General features: G+C 44.1%; 1 protein-coding gene across 9 annotated transcripts in view; it reads right to left on the bottom strand.

The window, feature by feature from the left end:
- KDM2B (lysine demethylase 2B) overlaps positions 1–26,750 on the bottom strand; it is a 143,136-nt gene that overhangs the window by 46,114 nt on the left and 70,272 nt on the right. For all 9 annotated transcript variants that reach the window (XM_053586978.1, XM_053586976.1, XM_053586977.1 and 6 more), the window contains one exon: positions 12,882–12,968. In XM_053586978.1, the coding sequence (XP_053442953.1) occupies positions 12,882–12,968 (87 nt within the window). The remainder of the gene's footprint in view (positions 1–12,881; positions 12,969–26,750) is intronic.

Here is a 26,750-nt window from a genome sequence, read left to right as displayed (position 1 = left end):
TAGCACAGTGGTTATGGCGCCAGCCACATACACCAAGGGTGGCAGGTTCCAACCCAGCCCGGGGCCAGCTAAACAACTGCAACCAAAAAACAGCCGGGCGGGCAGTTGTGGCAGGTGCCTGTAGTCCCAGCTACTTGGGAGGCTGAGGCAAGAGAATCACCCAAGAGTTTGAGATTGCTGTGAGCTGTGACGCCATAGTACTCTACCAAGGGCAACATAGTGAGACTCTGTCTCAAAAACAAAAAAAGAAAAGAAAGAAAATTGGCATTTAAAGGGAAAGGCACTAAGCATGCATGGAACTATATTTAAGGGTAGTCCTTATTGATAAAGGAAAGCTCTGCAAAAGAATTCCTGCTAATTCATATGGGAAGAACGACATTCTTTAAAGATCATTTGTCATCTCCTGATATAATTATCTTTTTAATTAAAAGAAAATTTTCAGCTGGCCTGGAACTCCTGAAGCCTCCTTCTGCTTCAGCCTCCTGAGTAACTGGGACTATAGGCATGTGCCACTATGGGAACTCCTGATAAAATTATTGATACAGGAGAGAATGATCAACAGGTGTTGAAACCATCAATGCATAGTTGGGGCAGCAGGCAGGCAGAAAGCCAAAGCAACCCCACCTAGATTCTCAGGCGGTCAGACTGCCATGGTCTTAATGAAGTCTAATGTTTACTTTAAACTAGCCAAGGCTTCAGAAGTAATTTCCAGTTTACAGAATGCATAGGTTATAAAAAATAAGCTAGATGACACTACAAAGACACAGGCAAATGCACAGACTGGCTATTGTGTTTTTTACAAATCAAAGTCCTGGGAAATTCTAAAATAAAGGAGAAAATCAGGAACAGATTCAACGTGTGCTACTGGGTTGGATCCTGGTTTGGACAAATGAGCTATAAAGGATCATTTGGGAAATCTGAATATGACTTGGCATTAGGTCATATTAAAGAATTATTAAGGCTGGGTACAGTGGCTCACGCCTGTAATCTAGCATTCTGGGAGGCCAAGGCAGGTGGATTGCCTCTGCTTACAGGTTCGAGACCAGCCTGAGCAAGAGCAAGACCCTGTCTCTACAAAAAATAGCCGGGTGTTGTGGCAGACACCTATAGACCCAGCTACTAGGGAGGCTGAGGCAAGAGAATCACTTGGAGCCCAAGAGTTTGAGGTTACTGTGAGCTATGATGCTATAGCACTCTACCAAGGGTGACAAAGTGAGACTCTGTCTCAAAAAAAAAACAAACATTGCTTTGTTAGATGTAATCATGTTTTTTTTTTTTTTCTTTTTTTGAGACAGAGTCTCATTATGTTGCCCCTGGTAGAATGCCATGGCATCACAGCTCACAGCAACCTCAAAATCTCGGGCTTAAACGGTTCTCTTGCCTCAGCCTTCCAAGTAACTGGGACTACAGGTGCCCACCACAATGCCCAGCCATTTTTTTGTTATAGTTGTCATTGTTGTTTAGCAGGCCCAGGCCAAGTTTGATCCCGCCAGCCCCAGTGTATGTGGCTAGTGCCCTAACTACTGAGCTATGAGCGCCAAACCAGATGTAATCATGTTATTTTGGTTACATAGAAAAAGATTCTTCTTTTTCTAAGAGTCAAACCTTCATATTTAGGAGTGAAATGTTATGATGTCTATAATTTCCTAAAGAATAAAGTGAGCTAAAAAGAAATGCCACCACTTCACACACAGTAGGAAGGCTAATATTAATAAAAAAGAAAGAGAAAATAACAAATATTGGGGACATATGAAGAAACTGGCAACCCCTGTGTTCTGCTGGTGGAAATCTAAAACAATACACTGGTATAGAAAGTGGTATGGCAGTTCTTCAAAAATTTAAATAGAATTGGGTGGCGCCTGTGGCACAAGGAGTAGGGTGTCGGCCCCATATGCCAGAGGTGGCGGGTTCAAACCCAGCCCCGGCCAAAAAACTGCAAAAAAAAAAAAGTTTAAACAGAATTACCTGGGCCAGGGCCGGTGGCTCACGCATGTAATGCCAGCACTCTGGGAGGCAGAGGCAGGTGGATCACCTGAGCTCACAGGTTTGAGACCAGCCTGAGCAAGAGCGAGACCCTGCCTCTCCAAATAGCCAGGTGTTGTGGCAGGCAGGTACCTGTAGTCACACCTACTTGGAGGCTGAGGCAAGAGAATCGCTTGAGCCCAAGAGTTTGAGGTTGCTGTGAGTTGTGATGTCACAGCACTCTACTGAGAGCAACAAAATGAAACTCTTGTCTCAAAAAGAAATAAAAAAAAAATTACCGCATGATCCAACAATCTCATTTGTGTGTAGAGATCCAAATGAATTGAGAGCAGAGACTCAAAAAGTTATTTGTGGTTAGAGAAACTCAAGTGTTCACTGATGAATAAATGGATACACAAAACATTATATCTGTATGTAATAGGGTATTATTCTTCCTGAGAAAGAAAATTTTGATACATGCTACAACACGGCTGAACCTTGAGGACATTATGCTAACTGAAATAAGCCAATCACAAAAAGATACTGCATGATTCCATTTATATGAGTTCTCCAATGTAGTTGAATTCACAGAGACAGAAAGTAGGATGGTGGGTTCCAGGGTGAGGGTGGAGGTGAGCTGGGGGAAAGGGAATGGAAGGTTAGTGTTTAATGAGGGCAGAGTTTTAGTTAGGGAAGATGAAAAAATTCTGGAGATGGATGATGGTAATGGCACTATGTGAATGCACTTAAAGCCACTGCATTGTATACCTAAAAATGACTAAAATGGCTAATTTTAGGTTGTGTATATTTTACAATAGTTTTTAAAAATGTGATAAAAATTAAATAGTAAGAAATAAAGCTCATGCCTATAATCCCAGCACTTTGTGAAGCCAAGATGAGAGGACTGCTTTAGGCCAGGAGTGTGAGAACATCCTGGGCAGAATAGCAAGACTCTGGGTTTTGTTTGTTTGTTTAAGAGACAGAGTCTCATTCCGTTGCCCTCGGTAGAGTGCCGTAGCATCACAGCTCACAGCAACCTCCAGGTCTTGGGCTTAGATGATTCTCTTGCCTCAGCCTCCCGAGTAGCTGGGACTTACCAGTGCCCGCCACAACGCCCCGCTATTTTTTGTTGTAGTTTGAACCCGCCACCCTCAGTATTTGATGCCAGCACCCCCCGCCTTTTTTGTTTGAGACAGAGTCTCACTCTGTTGCCCTGGCTAGAGTGCTATGATGCCCAGCTAATTTTTCTATTTTTATTTTGTTTTATTTTATTTTTTTGAGACAGAGTCTCAAGCTGTTGCCCTGGGTAGAGTGCCGTGGCATCACAGCTCACAACAACCTCAAACTCTTGGGCTTAAGTGATTCTCTTGCCTCAGCCTCCAAAGTAGCTGAGACTGTAGGCTCCCGTCACAGTGCCCAGATATTTTTTGGTTGCAGTTGTCATTATTGTTTTAGCTGGCCTGGGCTGGGTTTGAACCCGTGGGTGTATGTGGCTGGCGCCCTACCCACTGAGCTACGGGTGCCATCTAAATTTTCAATTTTTAGTAGGGGGGGTCTCGCTCTTGCTCAGGCTGGTCTTGAACTCCTGAGGTTAAGGGATCCTCCCACCTTGGTCTCCTTAGGGCTAGGATTACAGGTGTGAATCACATCTGGCCAAAAAAAAAATTTTTTTTTAATTATCCACCTTTGGTGGTGCTTGCCTGTAATCCCAGCTACTCAAGAGGTGGAGGAGGTATCACCAGAGACCAGCATAGGTAACATATCAAGAATTGTTTGTACAAAACATACAAAAATTAGCTGTGTGGGATGTTGCAGTCCCAGCTATTGGGGAAGCTGAGGCAGGAAGACCTCTTTATCCTAGGAGTTTGAGGCTGCAGCAAGCTATGATGATACTACTGTACTCTAACCTGGGCCACAGAGCTACACCCTTCCTCAATCAATCAATAAAATAGGAAATATACACAGTCCAAAGGGTAAGCCATGGTTCCAGAAATAAAGGCAGAACAATGACAAGCAATCATTCACACCGCCTGCCCGCTCTTCTAATTACTCTGCCAGAGGCAGGAGCCCTCAATATCTCAATTGCTTTCCAAGAATTTGTTTCAGGCATTATTAACACAGCCAGCTGGGCAGGTTATCAGACTGAAAAAGAAATCCTTGGCTACTGACTGAATTACAGGTTATTTCAGCTGAATGCCGCCTTAAAGTTCTAATAAAGTGGTCCTAAAATGATACAGATAATGTTGAAAAATTCTAGGTAAGACTTTTCTAAGTTCAGTGGGATAAACGAGACACCCAATTTTGAGGGACAAAAGGCTTTAAGGAGCCTAAGATCAAGAAAATCTTCTTAGTACTCATCTAATGGGTATTCCTTTAATAGATGGCTGAGACTGGAACACAAAAGTTAAATAAAGAGTAAGGAAGTCACCAAAGAGGACTTCAGCAGCATTTGGAGAGCAGGTAAAAGAGAATAAAGAGATGAAATGGATTAACTACGACTTCATCTTTTAGAACCTCTGGGGAAATCTTGCAATTGAGCTCATTCATTCAAACACTTCCAGGCTTGTGCTATATGGAAGCAATCTTGCACGGACAGGATACAAAAGTGAGTAAGGAAAAAATTATTAAGGTAAGCTCCAGTCTCAAGAAGCTAGTGGAGATTTAGTCCAGATACGTTCACAGATTTTTTTTTTTTTTTTAAGATATGTTTATAGTTGGGCGGTGCCTGTGGCTCAGTGAGTAGGGCGTCGGCCCCATATGCCATGGGTGGCAGGTTCAAACCCAGCCCCGGACAAACTGCAACAAAAAAATAGCCGGGCGTTGTGGCAGGCGCCTGTAGTCCCAGCTACTTGGGAGGCTAGGCAAGAGAATCACTTAAGCCCAAGAGTTAGAGGTTGCTGTGAGCCGTGTGACACCATGGCACTCTACCCGAGGGCAGTACAGTGAGACTCTGTCTATACAAAAAAAAAAAAAAAAGATATGTTTATAGTTAACAAAATTGCAGAGTAGCTGGCTCAGCGCCTATAGGACAGTGGTTAGGGCGCCAGCCACATACACAAAGGCTGGAGGGTTCAAACCCAGTCCAGGCCAGCTAAGCAACAATGACAATGGCAACAAAAAAACAGCTGGGTGTTGCAGAGGGTGCCTGCAGCCCCAGCTACTTGGGAGACTGAGGCAGGAGAATCGCTTAAGCCCAAGAGTCTGAGGTTGCTGTGAGCTGTGACATCACAGCACTCTACAAAATTGCACAGTAGAATGTGGAAGTCTAGTGGAAAGAGAAATTAGGGAAGTGTATCTGTCAGGATCTTGGCAGGAAGTGAACGGCACCCAGACACCCTCACACCTGGTCCTGGAAGGGAATTTAACTGTGGCCTAATTTACAGAGTGTAAATATGGTTAAGGTAACTCAGAAGGCCTGATGATACAGCCCATGCCTAGGGACAGTGAGAAGCCTGGCTGATAGGCTAGGGAGGTAACAGTTACAAGGAACTCAGAAAACTGGAGAAGGCCACACAATAGAGGGCTGGTCTTCCGGCAAACAGTCAACCTGCCAGGATCCCACAGGGAGAAAGCCAGGGAATCGATACCCTCTCTCTACTCTTGCCTTCCCATCTCCCACTGCTGCCTCCCCTCCCCTTGGCTGAGCCCAACCAGAAGGCAGAGAGGCAGAGAAACCCTTTGATCCAGCACCCTCCCCCGACAAGAAGGCTACAGAGGGTAGAATTCCTGTCATTAGGCTCACCCACAGGTACAAAACAATATGGTGTAGCCACTGACAAATTTGGAATCAGAGCCCTCACAAACTAGCCAGAGACCTGGATTCCAGCTGCAGGAAACTGGGCATCCCTCTACCACTAATAATTTTCTCTCCACTAGAGATGTGTGTTGTTCATGTTGTACACTACATATATTATTTAGAATAAGCAGACCATCTTCTGTGGGTATTCTTTCATCAGAGGTTTTTACTACACTCCAAAGAACGTACCAGACTCCAAACTCTACGAATGACTTAGGAAACCCCTTTGGATTCTAGATCAGGAACCCAGATGTATAGATATAAATATAGATGATATAGCTATATACACTTATTTCTACACAGCTCCCCTCACTACACCCTTCACAACATCAGCTTGCTTCTCTTGCCTTTCTTTGCTGTCCTGGCCCCCATACCACCTCCTCAAAGGCGGCTCAAAGGCGGCTGGCTCTCCCATGAGGCTTTCTCAAGGCCTGTCCTCTTTCCACCCTGAGGGTGGGGGGCAGCACACAGCCTCGGCTGCCTCCAACCCCCACAGGCTCATTCTAAGGCAACCTTAACAACTACCCCCCAATGGGCCAAGAAAGCTTCCTCCTTATGGGGGAATAGGAAGTCATTTTTTTTTTTTTTTGGAGACAGAGTCTCATTACATTGCCCTTGGTAGAGTGACCTGGTGTCACAGCTCACAGAAACCTCAAACCTTGAGCTTCAGCAATTCTCTTGCCTCAGTCTCCCAAGTAGTTGAGACTAAAGGCGCCTTCCACAACGTGTAGCTATTTTTTTTTGCAGTTGTCATTGTTGTTTAGCTGGCCTGGGACAGGTTTGAACCCACCAGACTCGGTGCATGTGGCCGGCGCCATAACCACTGTGCTACGGGCACCGAGCCTAAGGAAGGCATTTATAGGAGAAGCAGCTTCTTAAACCAGTCTCCATCCCCAGGAAAACACCAATCCAGCTCACTGCAGCCACAACTATTTCAAGGAAATCAAGTCATTTAGGCCCTCACTCGAGATAAAGTTTTGCACAAAAAAATAATAATTTAGGGATGGGAAATGTCTCTACTCCCTGGCTCCCTGCTTTCTCCTAAATCCTCTATTTCTATCGGGAACATCAAACACCTTAGGGGTGGGCAGATTCAAAGTTATAACTTACTTATAAACCACAATTCTGAGAAATCATACTGGTTACCCCCAACCGATGGCCTTCTGCGGAGTATCTTAAAGACTGTATTTATACAGACAGCAACCCTGCAAGAAAGGCACTATTGGCCCCTTTTACAGATGCATAAACTAAGGCTTAAACTTGTCCAAGACCACACAAAAACTCAGTGGCAGAGGCAGGATTCAATGCCCAGGGGCATCTGACCCTAGCAGTGCACAAAGTGACCTGGGAAGCACTTACAAGTGCAGATTCCCTGGCCTCACCCAAAACCCACTGAATCACAATGTCCAGAATAGGTCCCAGGAAGCTGTATTGTTTAGTAAGTTCCCCAGGTAAGGTCTGGTCCTCATTAGAGGACACTTCCTCCCTGAAATCCTGCACAAGGGCAGCCATTATCACCAGCCTCCTCCTCATCCTCCTCAGTGGCACATCAGGAACTTAACTATCCTGGGCTGACAGGACCAAGAGCAGGACAGGGAGCGCAGAAAGCACACGGGGCCTCTTCTACTGAATTACATGCCTCCCCTGAGGGACCCCAGACTGCTTGGTACTCCCAGATCTAACTGACCAGCTGCATAAGGAAGGGGAAGAGAAACAGGATGGAGCTGAAGGTGACACAGGCATCGGTTCCTGTGTGAGCCCATGAGGCCCCAGTAAGGAAGCTGATCCAATAACTACTGAAGAGGGTTGTCCCCACGTTCCCGCCAGGGTACTTGTCCTACACACTCTAGCCTCTCTGCTCCTATACTCAAGAGAAATTGCCAATAATTGAGGCAGCCTGGTTTGGCCACTAGAGATAATGGATGAAGAAGCAGGATGAACCAATAGGCTTGCTTGCCAGAGGCAGCTGGGGCTAGGTCTCCCCTCCTTCCTCAGTTTCCTCCTTTGGGAATGAACCAGAAAGCTAGCAGACAGGAGCATCTGGCAGGTGAACAGGTCAGCTCTCTAATAAGGCTGAGGTCAGAGGCCGGGCCTCGAATAAGCTCAGTCCCCTTGCCCTTGCCTCTAAGGTCACAGACAGGCCCCTGAAATCCTGCCAACTGGTCATAAAAGGAAGTAGCCAAAGTGTATACTGATCAAAACAAATCCAACACCACTCGTGGAAACGGCCAGTCAGGTGAAGGGTGATGGAAGCTGATTCAGTAGCATCTCGGATTTGAAGGACACCACATCAGAAATGACCTCACAGGCTCTTAATCAGTTCCAGAAAAGGGCTTTGTTCTCCTAGAGACAAGGTGGGAGATCAAAGCATTTCTTGCTAATCATCATTTAGCATTAATTACTTGTAAAGTAACCCGACCTGGATCAAATACAACTCCCTACCTTGCATCCTGACAGCCTCAACGAGCACCCTTGATCTTTCAACCCAGCCTGCATCAAATTGGAAGGAAGCCCACTGTGAACCTGGGAATCCAGAGACCCTGGTGGCCCAGGCAGTCAGACATTTAGTTACTTCTTCCTTTCCTGTTAACTTTTTAACCCCACCAGCCAGGAAATGCATAAATACAGCATGGGCCTCCCCTCCCCCTCCCTCTGCCACATTTCACTGGGTTCCTCCCCATGCAGTGACAGAAACATGCACATCTGGGGTCCAACGTCCTACTTCCCGATGTGTGGTATACTCACAGGGCCCCAGTTTCCTAAACCACACTGTAAGGCTAAAGTAAAATCCAAGAACCACATCTAGAAACTAGTGCATATACCAAAGATGAATACCCCAGAGGGTTCGAGCCCAGCTGGCCGTCACTTATTTGTAGAGCTGGGTGAGGGGCCCATGATATTCATTCTTTTTCTTTATACTTTTGGTAACTCTTAAATAATTTATGATCAATTTAATATACTTATTATTTATTTAGTATGGATTTCTTATATTATAAATTTATTCATCATATGAATTGTGTCACCACTCCTGCAAATTTATATGTTGAAGTTCTTTTTTTTTTTTGCAGTTTTGGCCAGGGCCGGGCTTGAACCCACCACCCCCAGTATATGGGGCCGGTGCCCTACTCCTTGAGCCACAGGTACTGCCCCATATGTTGAAGTTCTAACCCCCAGTACTCCAGAATGGGATTATATGGAGGAAGGGTGATTTTGGAGAAAGGATGATTAAAGACGTATTTAAGTTAACAATGGAGTTGTTAGAGAGGGCCCCATCCAGTGTGAATGGTGTCCTCATAAGAAGAGATCAGGACACAAACAGGAACAGAGGGAAGATCATGTGAAGGCACAGACAGCCAAATACAAGCCAAAGAGAGAGGCCTCAGAAGAAACCAACTCCACTGACCCCTTGATCTTGGACTTCTTGCCTCCAGCACTATGAAGAAATGAATTTCTATTGTTTAAGCTGCCTAGTTTGCAGTACTTTGTCATGGCAGCCCTAGCAAATTAATAAAAGTTTAAATAAATTTTAGAAAACATAAGCTAAATTAAAAAGACTGCACATGCATACTTACAATAAAAAAGAACGACAAGGAAGTGTTGGTGAAGGTAGGAAGAAACTGGAACCCTCTCACACTGCTGGTAGAAATCTAAAATGGCAAAGCTGCTGGTGGTTCTTCAGAAAGTTAAATATATAATTACTATGTAACCCAGCAATTCCACTCCTAGGGTATATACTCAAGAGAAATTAAAACATATGTCCACATAAAATCCTGTACATGAATGTTTACAGAATCATTACTTGCAATTGCCAAAAGGTAGAAACAACCATTGACAGATGAATGGACAAAACGTGCTCTATCCATACATTAGAATTATTACTCAGCCGTATAAAAGAATGAAGCACTAACACATGTTACAACCTGGATAAACCTTGAAGACATCTGAAAGTCAGATACAAAAGGCCATGTATTATATGAGTCCATTTATATGAATTATCAGAATAGGCAAATCCAGTGGTTACCAGGGGCTGGTGGGAGGGGGAGGAGACTTAGAGGACAGGGGACTGACTACCTATGACTTTTCATCAGACTGACGATGACTTTTCATCAGACTGACGCCTGATAAGTGCTGTTAAATGTCACCTGTTCTGACTTCTCCCTTCTCACCACCCCACCCCTTCTACCTTGAGGGCTCCAGTCTTTGTCTCCAGCATTAACAATGCCATGCTCAGCATGCTCAACTGTGTGCACACTGGCATTTATAAACCCCCTTCTGCAGGAATCTTAAAGTCTACTCGTCCCAGAAACCACCTTCCTGTTTTTAGGCCTTTGGAGAAAACGGAGCAGGGTTTTGGTTTTAAAAAGTGTCTACATGGTGGGCTAGAGACTCAGGCTCAGGAGACAGGGCATTATCTGTTGACCTGAAGTGATTTCCCCCATAAAGGATCATATCTGGGCCTCTCCATGAACCCTGAGATTATAGTGGGTAATGACAAGTTTGTTTTCTGGAAAGCCAACGTTCTGTGAACCCTAATACTTCCCCAGGAGCAACTCCTTAGCTAGGAGGGAAGCAGGCAGGGAGGCAAAGTCTCACTACTTTCCTCTTCGGCACAGCCTGGGGCTGGCTGGGTTGTCTGGGGAGCTGTGTCTGCAAGCTGAGTTCGTAGTTTGGTAAACAGCACTTGTACTGTTCCTGTACATGTAGGGGAAAGCCTTTAAACTCCCCCCACATTTCTGCACTTTGGGGGAAGAAAAGGCAGAAGACACGGAAGGGAATCCTTTTTTTGCTATCACCCCCTAAGTTTCTGCTAAACTCCTAAGAATTTCATACCCACAAGCAATGGATGCCCGTTTTCCAGCAATTCCACATTTAGGAATATACAGTAGGAGATATACAAAAGTGAAAAGAATATTCTAGAATAGTGCTGCCCAATGGAAATATAAGGTGAGCCATATAGGTACTTTTGAATTTTTTTATAGCCACATTTTAAAAGGTTAAAAAAAAAAACAGTAAAATTAATCTTAATACTCCATTTTACTTCTTTATCAAAAATATTATCATTTCAACTAAGGTTGCCCAAGTTAACAAATAAAAATACAGAGCATTGGCCAGCTACGGTGGCTTATGTCTATAATGTACATAATCTCAGCATTTAGGGAGGCTGAGGTGAGAGGATTGTTTGAGGCCAAGAGTTTGAGAGAAGCTTGGGCAACGACACCCCATCTCTACAACAAGTAAAAAAATAAATAAATAATCAAGCAAAGTGGCACATGCCTGTGGCCCCAGCTATTTGGGAGGATGAGGCAGAAGGATGGCTTGAGCCCAGGAGTTAGAGGTTATAGTGAGCTATGATGACACCACTGCACTCCAGCTCAGACAACAGAGACAGTCTCAAAAATAAAACAACAACAACAAAAAAAAGAAAAAAACAAGAAAACAAGGCACTCAGTTAAATTTCAGATGAACAACAAATAATTCTTTTGAACATAAGTTTATCTCTTGCAATTTCTGGAATATACTCATACTAAAAGTATTATGTTTATCTAAAATTCAAATTTAACTGGGTATCCTTTTTTTAAATCGGCCAACAATAATTTCAATATGCAATCAATCTAAAAATTAATCAATGAGGTTTTGTGCTTTTTTGTACTAAGTCTTTGAATCTGTTGGATATATTATACTTATAGCACATCTCAATTTGGAATAGCCACATTTCAGCATTGGATAGCTACATACGGTTAGTGTGTTCCATTTTAGACAGTATAGACCTAGAATTTTCCTCTCAGTGTTTTGTTATGATAGCAAAAAAAATCATAAATTAACAAAATGGCCCAAGGACTGTTTAAGTAACAACTAACATCAAGAGGTGCTAACCACCTTGTCCTAAGGGCTTCACACATATTATCTCATTTAAGTCCTGCAAACCATATGAGGAAAGAACTGCTATAAACTTCCTTTGGTACTCAATGAATCCCCAACAATAAAAAAATAAAAATAAAGACTCGGTGAGTGAGTAGGGTGCCTGCCATGTACACCGAGGCTGGCAGGTTCAAACCCAGCACGGGCCAGCTAAAACAACAATAACAACTGCAACCAAAAAATAGTCGGGCATTGTGGTGGGCACCTGCAGTCCTAGCTACTCAGGAGGCTGAGGCAAGAGAATTGCTTAAGCCCAAGAGTTTGAGGTTGCTGTGAGCTGTGACGCCACAGCACTCTACTGTGGACAACATAGTGAGACTCTGTCTCAAAAAAATAAATAAAAATAAAAATAAAAATCCCTCCTTTTGTACAAATGAGTAAAGTAAAGTCCAGGAAGCTTGTGTAACTTGCCTCAAAAGTGGTGAAGCTAGGTGTAGACAGATAAATAGTAGAAAGAGGGACTGATACATGTATGGACCAACTAGCACAGTCTTTGGAAGGACACACACCAAAATAACATCATTTCCTCTGGGTAGTGGATTTTGAGGTAGGCAGTAATTGGAAGTTTGGTCTCTGCTATCAAACCAACCCAACTTTTGAGCACTTGGCTCTGTCCTAACAAGTGACTTCACCTTTGTAAGTCTCAGTTTCCTTATCTGTAAAATAAGTCATAAATGCCCACCCCACAGTCTAAATAAGACAAGAAAAGTGGAGAACTAGGCTACAGCCTAGTTCCTTAAGTCCTCCGTGATAAAACTGCTCTTCCTAGTGTCTTTGTCCTTTCCTGTTTGATTAGACAGGTTTATGTTGAGCATCGATCAGTTTTATAAAGAGAAAAAAGTTACTTTCAAAAGAAGGGAGAACAGTCCAAGAAGGAGCTGGAGGAAAAGGAAGGAAAGAAGCAAGAGAGTGAGGGGAGGAGAGAAAGAAAATCCACCCAACAGCAGGGAGAGATGAGGCATCAGGGCCCTACAACTTTCTGAGTGCCCACCAGAGGGCACTGCTTGCAGTTTTCACAGCTAGTTAAGATGATCCCTTTAAAAAACAAAAACTTGGAATGAACAAATCACCAAAATCATTCATCTCAACTGGGGTGCTCGCTCTCAAGAACTCTGCTATCTGAAAACTTGCCAACATTCATCCTATACATGGTGTGAAAGACAGTGGGAAGCAGTCTCCCAGCTGTGGGCAGTCTGTGTCTTACCTTTGGAGTCTTCTTTGGCCAAGTGACCACTGGGACCCCAGTGATGGCCAGACTGGGGTCATCATCCGCATGCTCCTTCAGGACATTCTGTGGCCAAACAAAGGAGCCATATTAGCCCAGGGTGAAGGGGAGGTCTCTGAAGGGGACTTGGTTGGATGTAACCCAGCAAAAGACTCAGTACTCTCCACAAAGTGAAGGCCTGCCCACTACTTCATCATCACTCACACATTCAATAGAAAACAAACCACCAGGGTACTCTGGGGTCTTCAAAACACACAAAGTTACAATTTCCAAAAAAAAATGTATATATATATGTGTGTGTGTGTGTTATTAATATTATATATATTTTAAGACAGAGTCTCACTTTGTCACCCTTGGTAGAGTGCTATGGCCTCATATCTCACAGCAACCTCAAACTCCTGGGCTCAAGCATTCTTCCTGCCTCAGCCTCTCAAGTGGCTGGAACTATAAGGTACCCACCACCACACCTGGCTAGTTTTCTATTTTTAGTAGAGAAAGTCGCTTTTGCTCAGGCTGGTCTCAAACTCCTAAGTTCAAGCAATCCTCCCACCTCGGCCTCTCAGAGCGCTTAGGATTACAGGCGTGGGCCATTGAGCCCAGCTCCCCCCTAATTTTAATTAAATTGTTTTATTTATTTATTTATTTTTATTGTTGCAGTTTGGCCAGGGTTGAGTTTGAACTCACCACCCTCAGTATATGGGGCCAGCACCCTACTCACTGAGCCACAGGCACCACCCCCCAAAAATTTTTTCAAAGCAAATCACATACCTCCCTCTAATTGCCATATATTTATCACCCATGATCACACTTGCAATACTAAACACTTATCCTGGGCATCACAGACTCTCAGGCACACAATTTTATTTGATTCTCCCAGGACCCTGGAAGGGCTGGGCAGTGACACCACACATCCTCCAATGTACACAAATTCAACTATGTACTTAGAGAAACAAATAAGCAAAACCTGCTCTTCTATGAGATCTGGACATCTTCGAAGAGCCTTCACTCTGTCCTTTTCTCAGTCAGCTGTCCTCATGATTCCTGATCCTGGTGTGTAAATACATGTAATTGTTTTTTGTAACATGGGTCTTAAACACAAGGATCTGATTTGACCAAGGATAAAGTCATCTGGTCAAATGCTAGCATAAAAACTGGCTGTGTTGGCTCGGCACCTGTGGCTCAAGCGGCTAAGGCACCAGCCACATACACCTGACCTGGTAGGTTCAAATCCAGCCTGGGCCCACCAAACAACAATGATGGCTGCAACCAAAAAATAGCGGGGCGTTGTGGCAGGCACTTGTAATCCCAGCTACTTGGGAAGCGGAGGCAGGAGAATCGCTTGAGCCCAGGAGTTGGAGGTTGCTGTGAGCTATGATTGCCACTGCACTCTACCCAGGGTGACAGCTTGAGGCTCTGTCTCAAAAAAAAAAAAAAAAACCTGGCTGTGTTGTTGGCTCGGCACCCATAGCACAGCACTTATGGTGCCGACCACATGCACCGAGGCTGGTGGGTTCGAACCTGTTCTGGGCCAGCTAAACAACGATCACAATTGCCACAAAAAATACCCAGGCCTGGGCCAGCTAAACAACAACAACTGCAACAAAAAATAGCCAGGCGTTCTGGCGGGTGCCTGTTGTCCCAGCTACTTGAGAGGCTGAGGCAAAAGAATCTCTTAAGCCCAAGAGTTTGAGGTTGGGCGGCCGCCTGTGCCTCAGTGAGTAGGGCGCCGGCCCCATATACTGAGGGTGGCGGGTTCAAACCCAGCCCCAGTAAACTGCAACAAAAAAAATACCCGGCAGTGCATCATACAAGGGCACATGTGAAACTTATTAAATACAAGTAGAATACAAATGTCTTAACACAGTAATTAAGAAAATGCCAGGAAGGCTATGTTAACCAGTGTGATGAAAATATGTCAGATTATATATAAAACCAGTGTATGGGCCGGCCCCATATACCCAGGGTGGCGGGATCGAACTGGGCCATGATCAAACTGCAACAAAAAAATAGTTGGGCGTTGTGGCAGGTGCCTGCAGTCCCAGCCATTCAGGAGGCTGAGGAAAGAGAATCACCTAAGCCCAAGAGTTGGAGGTTGCTGTGAGCTGTGATGCCGCAGCACTCTAACAAGGGTGATAAAGTGAGACTCTGCCTCTTAAAAAAAAAAAAGAAAGAAAGAAAAAATAATAAAACCAGTAGTGCCCCATGATTGCATAAATGTACACAGCTATGATTTAATAAAAAAATAAAGAAAAAAATTAAAAAAAAAAATAGCTGGGTATTGTGGCAGGCGCCTGTAGTCCCAGCTTCCAGGGAGGCTGATTCTGAAGAGAATCGCCTAAGCCCAAGAGCTGGAGGTTGCTGTGAGCTGTGAGCTCTACCGAGGGTGACAAAATAAGACTGTCTTTAAAAAAAAAGGAAAAAAAAAAAGAGTTTGAGGTTGCTGTGACGCCATGGCACTCTACCAAGGGTGGCATAGGGAGACTCTGTCTCAAACAAACAAACAAAAAAAAACCACTGGCAGTGGTGGACATATTGCCAGTCTGGGGAGGGGTCTTTCATTATGTTCATTCCTTCGTGAGTAGTTTGAACATTTGTCATTTCTGACTGTCAGATTTTAGTCTTGTGTGTAGATGGACATCAGAATCTCATCTAGGTGTATGTAAGCTCACCTCCACAGAATTATGGAGGTGAGCTAACATATAAGCAAAGTCACAAAGCTCAAAAGGCTCAAAGAACTTGGATGCTGCCCCAGACTAGGTTGGGCAAAGCCCCTGAACCCCACTTACTGGCATTAGACTTTCCACCCCATGACCACAATCACACGGGGTTTTTCTTGGCTATATTTACAGCATGCCACCAAAAAAAAAAAAAAAAAATTGGAATCTCAACTATGAATTTTTGGATTGTACAAAACCATTCTCTTAGGGACATTTAAAAAAGAGTAAATTGCGCAGACACACTCAACAGGAAGAGCAAAGGAGCTCAGAAAATAAGTGTAGGTGAAGATTATTTTCACCTAATGTGCATGATGCAATGGTACATTTCAAAACTATTAAGAAAAGAGTATAATTGTGATGGATGTGTTAATCAGTTCAATGTAAGCATTTCACATTGTATCACTGAACTGCATAAATGCATCACTGTACACAGTTAAATGCATAAATGCATCACTGTACACAAATTAAAAAATAAAAATAAATAATTTAAAAATAAAAAATATTATTTTAACTCACTTTCCCTAATCCACTCAGCCATAAATAACTCCATTTCACTTCCAATTCACTCCGCTTACCATACTACTTTCCTGATCATCATTTGGTTGCCTGATTTTTTAAGATTTGCCTATTATCTCAAACCAGCCTGCAGAATTCTCTCCTCTTCATACAAAAGGCAGCAACAGCACAGTAGTCAAGGGCATTGGCTCGAGGACTGGCTGCCTGGGTTCACATCCCAGCTTCACCAGCATGTACAGCTTTCCCAAAATCCCACAGTCAATGTCAGTGATTTAAAAATACTACTTATCAGCTAGGCATGGTAATCCCAGCTATTGAGAAGGCTGAGGTGAGAGAATTGCCTAAGTCTAGGAACTCTAGTCCAGCTTGGGCAACACAGCAAGGGGGAAAAAAAAACCCACAAACCTATAAATGCCATTTATAAAATGTCTTAATTCACTGCTCTATCCCCATTGCCTCATACAATGACTAGCCTATAGTAACCTTCTAGTAAATAATTTTTCTTTTTTTTTTTGTAGAGACAGAGTCTCACTTTATTGCCTTTAGTAGAGTGCCATGGCATCACACAGCTCACAGCAACCTCTAACTCCTGGGCTTAGGCGATTCTCTTGCCTCAGCCTCCCGAGTAGCTGGAACAGGCGCCCGACAACACCTGGCTATTTTTTTGTTGCAGTTTGGCTGGGGCCAGGTTTGAATCCGCCACCCTTGTCGGTAAGGCGCTGGCCCCATATACCGAGGGTGGCGGGTTCAAACCTGTCCCCGGCTGAACTGCAACCAAAAAATAGCTGGGCGTTGTGGCGGGCACCTGTAGTCACAGCTACTTGGGAGGCTGAGGCAAGAGAATCGCTTAATCCCAGGAGTTGGAGGTTGCTGTGAGCTGTGTGATGTCACGGCACTCTACCGAGGACCATAAAGTGAGACTGTCTCTACAAAAAAAAAAAAATGAATCCGCCACCCTTGGTATATGGGGACAGCACCTTACCCAACGAGCCACAGATGCCGCTCTCTAGTAAATAAAATTAAAAAAAATAAAGACACAAATCCCCAGAGAGGGATATTCTACAAAATAACTGACCAAAATAGTTTTCAAAACTGTCAGGGTCAGGCAGTGCCCGTAGCTCAATGGGTAGGGACTGGCCACATAACCAAGGCTGGTGGGTTCTAACCCAGCCCAGCTCAGCTAAAACAACAATGGCAACAACAAAAAAATAGGCAGGCATTGTGGTGGGCGCCTATAGTCCCAGCTACTTGGGAGACTGAGGCAAGAGAATTGCGTAAGCCCAATAGTTGGAGGTTGTTGTGAACTGTGACACCACAGCACTCTACCCAGGGTGACAGCTTGAGACTCTGTCTCCCAAAAAAAAAAAAACAAAAACCTGTCAGGGTCATCAAAAACAAATAAGAGTAGTCAAAGGAGACTCACAGCCAAGAGTAGTCAAAGGAGACTAAATGTAACATGGTGTCCTTAATGAGATCCTAAAACAGAAAAAGGACATAGGCAAAAAATGTGTCAATCTGAATAAACCATAGACTTTAGTTATGATAATCACGTGTCTATGTTGGTTTATTAATTGTAACAAATGTACTATCCTAATGTAAGATGTTAATAATACATAAAAACTAGATATGGGGTTATATACGGGAACTCTCAGTACTATCTACTATATTTTTCTATAAATCTAACACTGTTCTAAAAAATAAAGTCTATAAGCAAAAAATAATTTTTAAAATAATAGACAATACTACAATAAAGCAAAACAGGATTCTTAGGCTGCCAATTTCTCTAACATGTATGCAGCATATTTAAAAAGAAATATAGACCAGGTGCCATGGCCTACTCCTGGAACACTCTGGGAGGCTGAAGTGGGAGGACTGCTTGAGCTCAGGAGTTTGAGCCCAGCCTGAGCAAGAGCAAGACCTTGTCTCTTATCAAAAATAGAAAGATTGGCCAGGTGTGGTGGAAGGTGCCTATAGTTCCAGCTACTCAAGAGGCCAAGGCAGGAGGATTGCTGGAGCCTAGGAATTTGAGGTTACGGTAAACTCCAATGATGCCTTTGCACTCTAGCACTCTAGCCAGGGAGGTACAGTGATTCGGAAACAAAGGAAAGGGAAGGAAGGAAGAAAAGAAAGAATAAAAAAGAAAGAGGAAGGAAGGAAAGAAGGAAAGAAATAAAGAGGGAGGAAGGGAGGGAAGTAATAAAAAAAGAAAAAAGAAATATAATGGAAAGGAACCAAGAGCAAACATGATTCAACTCAGGTGTATACATCATATGGGGTATAAGAAAGACTACCAAAGCCAGGTGTGGAACTCACACACTACTTGGGAGGCCAGAGTGGGAGGATCACTTGAGCCCAGGAGTTCAAGTCTAGTCTGGGCAATCTAACAAGACCTGTCTCAAAAAAAGAAAGGTTGAATGAACACGACAGTAAGAGGTGCTGGTGCTCTATGCAGGGCACTGCAATAAATGTATCACATCTACTCTCTCAGCCAACTCTCTTGAATACCCTGTGACATGGACGATTACATTTCCATGCCACAGACGACGAAACCTCCATTTAGGTAGATGAAGGGAAGGAACTGTCCAACAACATAAAGCTAGTAAGGGGTGAAGACCTGATCAAGCCAACTCCTTAGCCTGTGCTCTCTTATAGTGATATCATTCAGTTTATCTTTTAAAAAGGAGAGACTGGTGTTCATAGCAGCATATTCACAGTAGCCAAAAGTAAAAGCAATCCAAGTGAACGGATTAACAAAATGTGGCCTGTGCATACAATGGAATATTATTCTGCTCGAAAAAGGAAATTCTGACACATGCTCCAATATGGTTGAATTTTGAGGATATTATGGTAAATGAAATAAGCCAAGGACAAAAGAACATATGCTGTATGATTCTACTTACATGCAGTGACTAGAGCAAATCACAGAATGCTGGGTGCAAGGGAAGGTGAGGGATGCAGATGGGGAGATAGTAATAAGGACAATTACCAGGTAATGGGGACAATTAATGGGGACAGAGTTTTGGTTGAGTAAGATGAAGAGAGTTCCGGGGATGGGGGCGGTGACAGTTATACAAAAATGTGAAGGTACTCAATGCCACTGAACTGTACCACTAAAAATGGTTAAAATGGTCCTAATTTCTAACTGGCCACAGTAGTTCACACCTATAATTCTAGTACTTTGGGAGGCTGAGGCAGATGGATTGCCTGAGCTCAGGAGTTTGAGATCAGCATGAGCAAGAGACCTCATCTCTACTAAAAACAGAAAAACAGGTAGCGCCTGTGGCTCAGTAGTAGGGCCCAGCCCCATATACCGAGGATGGTGGGTTCGAACCTGGCCCCGGCCAAACTACAACAAAAAAATAGCCGGGTGTTGTGGCAGGCACCTGTAGTCCCAGCTACTTCAGAGGCTGAGGCAAGAAGATCGCCTAAGCCCAAGAGCTGGAGGTTGCTATGAGCTGTGTAACAACATGGCACTCTACCAAGGGCGATAAAGTGAGACTCTGTCTGCACAAAAATAAATAAATAAATAAATAAAATAAACACAGAAAAACTAGCAAGGTTTTGTGGCAGGTACCTGTAGTCCCAGCTACTTGAGAGGCTGAGGCAAGAGGATTGCTCGAGCCCAAGTGTTTGAGGTTGCCGTGAGCTATAACACCAAAGTGAGACAAAGGGTAACAAAAAAGGGTCAATTTTATGTGATACATATTTTGTCACAACTTTTAAAAAGGGGAGCAGCAATGGGGCAAAGTAATCTCTTATTCCATGGTTTTTTTCTTTCTTTTTTTTTTTTTTTGAGACAGTCTCACTTTGTCACCCTTGGTAGAGTGCTGTGATGTCACAGCTCACAGCAACCTCTAACTCTTGGGCTCAGGCAATTCTCTTGCCTCAGTCTCCCAAGTACCTAGGCCTACAGCTACCAGCCACAACACCTATTTTTAGAGGCGAGGTCTCATTCTGGCTCAGACTGGTCTCAAACCTGTGAGCTCAGGCAATCTACCTGCCTCCATCTCCCAAGTGCTGGGATTACAGGCATGAGCCATGGTGCCCAGCCTCCATGGTTTCTCTTAATAAGCTATATAAATTTCACACCCTCCTCAACATATATCAGGCTTTTTTTTTTCTAATAATATTTCTCCCTCCTCCTGAAAGTTCATTAAGGAAAAAAAAGAGCTTTCCAGAAAGATGTTTCATGTTTAACCAAAGTCTTTCAATTTCCCCTCTTGGCCCAATCCCAAACTGTAAGCTGGGGGAGGTGACAAACTCAAAGCCTTCTAAGAATCAGAAAGATGTAAATAGGACAATAGAGAGTGGTGAGGCCTGTGGCCAACTAGAGAACACATGCCCCATTTAAAGAGGCAAATGCTACTCAGTTCCAACCCATTCTCCTATAGGAATGAAAGCACCACCAGATCACTGAATTTTCAGAAGAAATCAAAGATCTAGAGTTTTAGTTGAAATCTCTATTTTTTTTTCTTAAATGTTGGCAACTGACTGGAACTTAAAAAAAAAAAAAAAACTACTGTGCCAGCTACTTGGGAGGCTGAGGCAAGAGGATCTCTTGAGTCCAAGAGTTTGAGGTTGCTATGAAGTATGACGGCACTTTACCCAGGGTGACAGAGTTAGACTCTGTCTCAAAAAAAAAAAAAACCTGTAAGCCAAACAAATTTGTGCACTGGTTTGGTCCGTGGGAGTTTGCAAACCCAACTCTGACTGAAAATAATATCCAGTTGTCTCTGTTTTCTTTGAGTTTCCTTCTGAATTGTCTCAAGACTTCTTGTCATTTCAGTATCAGAGTTGGAGTCTATAAGTCACAAGCATTGGGGTGAGGCCTCTTAAAGGAATAGTCTGGTTACAAAAAGCTATAATGGAGGTGTAAGTACTAGTTTCAATTAATAAATTAATAATACTACATTTGGCAATGGAGCCAATTATCTCTCATTCCATGGTTTCTTTTTTTTTTTTTTGAGACAGAGTCTCACTTTGTCACCCTGGGTAGAGTGCTGTGACTTAAAATTTTAAGTTAATTTTTTAACTTAAAAATGTTCCCCGGGCGGTGCCTGTGGCTCAGAGGGGTAGGGCGCCAGCCCCATATGCTGGAGGTGGCGGGTTCAAACCCAGCCCTGGCCAAAAACTACAAAAAAAAAAAAAAAAAAAAAAAAAAGTTCCCAAGTGCCCTGAGTCACAGGATCTCACATACTTCAGAATCCAAGTTCCTGTCTGTGTGTGGCCCTTTATGGCCACTAGGGGACGCCCTGGGCTCTGACCCTCAGGGAATAATTTTCATTTGTAGGTGACAGGCTCCAGGAAAAGGAGATTATTCAAATGGGAGATTTTGTCTCTGAGAAATAGATTGTGCTAGAGGGAAGCATGCCACTGGTTTCCCTAGGCACTGCCTGAATTTATACACTCCCTGGGGCTCTTGGAAGCATAGATACAAGGAAGTCTGGTTGCCCACACCAGCTCAGCCCCCAAGAGTTTCATCCTACAAGCCTGCCTGGGAAAGCCCAGGGCAGGCTTTCTGAAAGAGAAAGAGGCCACAGCACCCTTTCTGCCAGAAAATGCCCTGTGTTTGACCTAACAAGATAACCACAGACAATGGATGGCTGGGCCCGGCTCCCACATGCCAATTCTCTCAAATAGTTTAATTAGTTAACAATGGATTCAGGTCCCATTGCTTTCCAGGTGGGGTGTTAGTAATTAGAAACTCCATCTATGCTGTGACTAAAAATAACATTACTGTGAGAATAAGGCAGAGGTAGGCATCAGAAAGAATCGTGAACCAGGAAACACAGCATGGAGCGGCTCATACTACTGCTCTGGGGAACCCAGCAGTCTCAGGAGTCCCCCCCCCCTTGCTATGGGTAAGGAACCCCGCCAAGCTTCAACGCAGCCTGGGTCTCTCAAGATCCCTCCCTCCATCCCAGCCCAACCATCTGGCCTGTCTGTAAAAACCCATCTGTGGCAGTCTGAATTCTGTCCGTTCAAGTCTTAATTTTCTGTACCTGTGAATGTGGACTTACTTGGAAAGGATCTTTGCCAATGTTAAGAGCTCAAGAAGAAGTAATTCTGAATTTGAAGTAAGCCATAACCAGTATCTTTATAAGAGAAAGAAGAGGGAGATTTGGATAGAGGCACAAAGAAGTCCATGAGAAGATAAAGGCAGAGACGGGAGTGATGTGGCCACAAGCCAAAGAATGCCAGGTGCTGCCAGGAGCTGCCAGAAACTAGACGAGGCAGAGAAAAATTCTGTCCTTTGGTCCTAGAGCCTTCAGAGGGAGCACAGCCTTGCCAATACTTTGATTTCAGACCTCTGGCTCCCAGGACTATCAGGGAATCAATTTATGTTTTAAACCACCTAGTTGTGGCAATGTATTATAGCAGTTACGGGAAAGCAACACATAGCCCTTGCCATAGTACATGGTGGCTAAAAGGTTAATAGCTAAGTCACTTTAGGCAAGTCACCATATCTCTCAGTCTCAACGTCCCTAGCTAAAATAATGAGATACTCAATAGTCTCCACCTCACCAGGCCGTGGCGAGTACCCTAATGCACAGAACGTGTGTTGGCGGACTCTCTTTTGGTCCACTTTGCTTCCTGATACACTGGCCCATGTTCTCATTGCAGAACTCATCTATTTAACAAGTTTAAAGCAGAGGGGAATTAAAAAGTTGATTTACTTGGAAGGGAAGTTTAAAAGTTGGTTTAGCTGCATAATAGTAGGGATAATAAACATGGTTTCCGGGGTCAATATAAAGCCCCAACTGCCATGGATCAACCTATCCATTTTTCAGGTATAGGATTTGCCTGAATGTCTGAAACCACACTCCCAGTCCCTCTCTCTGTTCTCCTTTGTTCTCCTGAGGTGGTACAGGCAGGGGACACACAATGCACATAACTTATTCTGTTATCACTCTGGGGGCTTGTTAGGCTAGAGGCCTTTCCCATTCATCTGTGTATCAAGGCTTTCTTCCCCACTGCCCAATAATCATGCCCAGCTGGGGCTCAGCATCATACCTGGCCCCCAGCAGGAGAGTCCAGGAAACTTGGAGGTCTAACTGCCCTGTCTGGCCCCAGTCTGGCTGGACTCTGTGCTTTGGGTTATCTTCAACATATGAGAGGCTACAGCCCTTCTACTGGTTTCTTTCCTTTTGGCTTCTTTGAAGCAAGTGGGGGCATGATGATTTAGAAAAGCTAACAGTGTTGGTGGAATGGGCAATACATCTCACCTAATCAGCAAGATGGGGGAGGCAGTTGCTTCAATGAGCAGGTGTGTTCCGGCACTGAGAAGTGATGACCCCGGAACAGACAAGCTGTGCACACATCCCATGGTCATGGCTTTCACAAGCTCTCGTACTTGGCCCTGAATTAGCCTGTTTTCTTTTTTTTTTGTAGAGACAGAGTCTCACTCTGTACCGCCCTCGGGTAGAGTGCCATGGCGTCACACGGCTCACAGCAACCTCTAACTCTTGGGCTTACATGATTCTCTTGCCTCAGCCTCCCAAGTAGCTGGGACTACAGGCGCCCGCCACAACACCGGCTATTTTTTTGTTGTTGCAGTTTGGCCGGGGCTGGGTTTGAACCCGCCACCCTCGGCATATGGGGCCGGCGCCCTACTCACTGAGCCACAGGCGCCGCCAGAACTAGCCTGTTTTCGTTCCAAGGTGTCTGAAATAATGATAGAAATAATAATACCCACTCTTGTTTACTGAGCACTTAAAGGCCCTACTAAGGCTTACCACATGTCACCTCCCTGTGTCCTCATGACCAGGACATGGGTATCCGTACTATTCCCATTTTACTGCATTCCCTGAGCACTCAGCTGGTTAATGGATGGCACAAGGGATACGGTCTGGACCTTTAGCTTTTTCCTTTTTTTTGAGACAGAGTTTCACTTTGTCATTTTCGGTAGAGTAGCTAAGTAACAACCTCAAACTCTTGGGCTTAAGCCATTCTCTTGCCTCAGCCTCCCAAGTAGCTAGGACTATAGGTGCCCACCGCAACACCTGGCTAGTTATAGAGACAGTCTTGCTCTGGCTCAGGATGGTCTCGAACTCATGAGCTCAGGCAATCCACCTGCCTCAGTCCCCCAGAGTACTAGGATTACAGGCGTGAACCACCTTGCCTGGCCCTGGACCTTTAGTCTTAAAACATAACACCTGTTTGTATAACTCTTCATTTGGGATTACTTTCTCTCCTATTATATTTGGGATTTGATGGAAGAACCCTATAATCAATCTCTATTTTGGTGTTAAAAAAAGAAAAATAGATAACAATTGAAAGCAATGGGTCCTCTCTCTCCCAGTGCCATAATTCTTGCAGTCCCATAATCTCATGGGGCCCCATAATTCCATCAATGAGAAAGGCATTGTTTGCACTCAGCTGGCATTTCTACCCCAGCTGGCACTCTTGGCAGCAGGGAGAGTGGAATTGTGGGAGGAAAGCCTGTTGTTATCCTAATTAACAACAATCAGGCCTGCAATCCACTCATGAGTGCAGGTACAGAATCACCTGGCAAAGGGGATCTGACAAAGACCACCTACCTCTAGCCTCAGTGGTTTCTGCCCACTTAGGCCTGACCTTTCACCATCTTGCAAAATACCTAGCTATTTTCAAGTCATTAACAATCAATTTGAAGACAAGACCAGCCCCCAAATAGTCACACGCCCTCCTACCCTCCTATCAGGGCCACAGCTCTCTCCCAGAGTCTAGTTCAAAGCATAGATTCTTCTAGGAGGGACAGCAGGCAGTGACTCCCATCTTATTGTGAATTACTCTGTCCACTAATTAATAGTTGCCAATTCAAGAGGAAAAAAGAGAAAAGATAATGTACTGTGTTGAACAGTGTCACCCTAAAATTTATGTGCACCCAGAATCTCAAAATGATCATGAACTCATTGCAGATTTAATCAAGTTAAGACGAGGTCATACTGGATTAGGGTGGGCCCTAATGCAGTGACTGTGGTCAGTCACTGACAGCACATAGAGAAGACTGTTAGGAGGGAACAGGAGCAGAGACAGGAGTGCTGCACCCATAAGCCAAGGGATACCAGCAAACACCTGAAGGTAGAGAAGGGAAAGAGGAATTCTTTCTTCCCTAGAGCCTGCAGAGGGCGTGTGGCCCTGACAACACCTTGACTTCAGACTCTGAGGCTCCATATATGAGAAGATAACATCCTAGTACTCTAATGCAGATGGCAACCTTTCACCTGAGGGAGGGACGGGGCACTATGGAAAGGTAAAGAAGGAGGAAAAGGAAAGGAGAACAGAAAGAGTGAGGAGTTGCTCAAAGTCAATATAGTTTGCCTGCAACTGCTGCCTAAGAATCTCTGTGAGGGTATGCTGGGTGCTTTATGTTCACTACTTCATCGTTCTCAAAATAATTCAATGATATAAGTTCCTGTCACATTATGTCCATTTTACAATGAGATCATTCAAGTTTCACTGAAGGTTAAGCACTTTAGAATGACCAAGAAAGCCAGGCACACTAGCACATGCCTCTCATCCCAGCTATTTAGGAAGTAGAGGCAGCCTGGGCAATACAGCAAGATCCCCATCTCAAAAAAAAAAAAAAAAAGAAGAAGAAGAAAAGGCTCAGAGCCCATAGCACAGTGGGTATGGTGCCAGCAACATACACCAAGGCTGGCGGGTTCATACCTGGTCTGGGCCTACAAAACCACAATGACAACTGCAACAACAACAAAAAAAGCTGGGTATTATGGCAGGCACCTATAGTCCCAGAGACTTGGGAGGCTGAAGCAAGAGAATTACTTAAGCCCAAGAGTTTGAGGTTATTGTGAGCTGTGATGCCATGGCACTCTACCAAGCGGGACATAGTGAGACTCTGTCTCAACAACAACAAAAAAAAGCTAAGGAACCACAGAATGTGAAGGACAAAGCATATCTTGCCTAATATCCTCATATTACATATAGCAAGAAGAAGTGGCTTGCCAAAGGCCACACAGCAAACAGCTAAAACCAGAAACCAGGCATGAATTCAAGTCTCCTGTGTCCTGACTTCTTGTCTTCCCACTCTGTATAGGCCAATATCCTGGCACCTCCATCAGAATAACTGTCTTTAAAGGAGGTCACTGAAAGCACCGCAATGCCAACTCCCTGGAGGTTTTCATAAAGATAGGGAAGGGAATGGCTTTCTTAGACTCTTATGAGATGCTGGAATCTCCCTTTCCTTTCACAAACCAAATTAAATAAGATGGTCATTTCACTGAACAGCACGTGTAACCTAGGGTAAGTTATTTAATCTCTCTGTACCTCAATTTTCTTTTCTGTGAAATGGGGATAATAAAAGTACCACAAAGGGTTGTTGGAAGGTTTAAATCGGTTTGTACATGGAAACCACCTACAACAGCTCATAGTCATCAAGATGCCACGTGACCCCTTGTAGGTAATGGGGGGATCTGGGCTGTTTGCATTTTGTATAAGCCCCTAGGCCCATGCTTCCTCCACACCGTCAAGGAGTTTAGGATGAATCCAGCCTCGGAGGCCATCAGGTAGGTACAGGTCAGAGATAGGAGGAACCAGATTTCATCTCTAAAAAGAGATCTGACCAACCAAGAATCAGGAACACGGAGCTTGCCAGGGCAGTTCTTTCACAATG

Source organism: Nycticebus coucang, chromosome 4 (genome assembly GCF_027406575.1).
Source record: "Nycticebus coucang isolate mNycCou1 chromosome 4, mNycCou1.pri, whole genome shotgun sequence".
NCBI lineage: Eukaryota > Metazoa > Chordata > Mammalia > Primates > Lorisidae > Nycticebus > Nycticebus coucang.
This window is presented reverse-complemented; position numbering and strand designations above follow the sequence as displayed.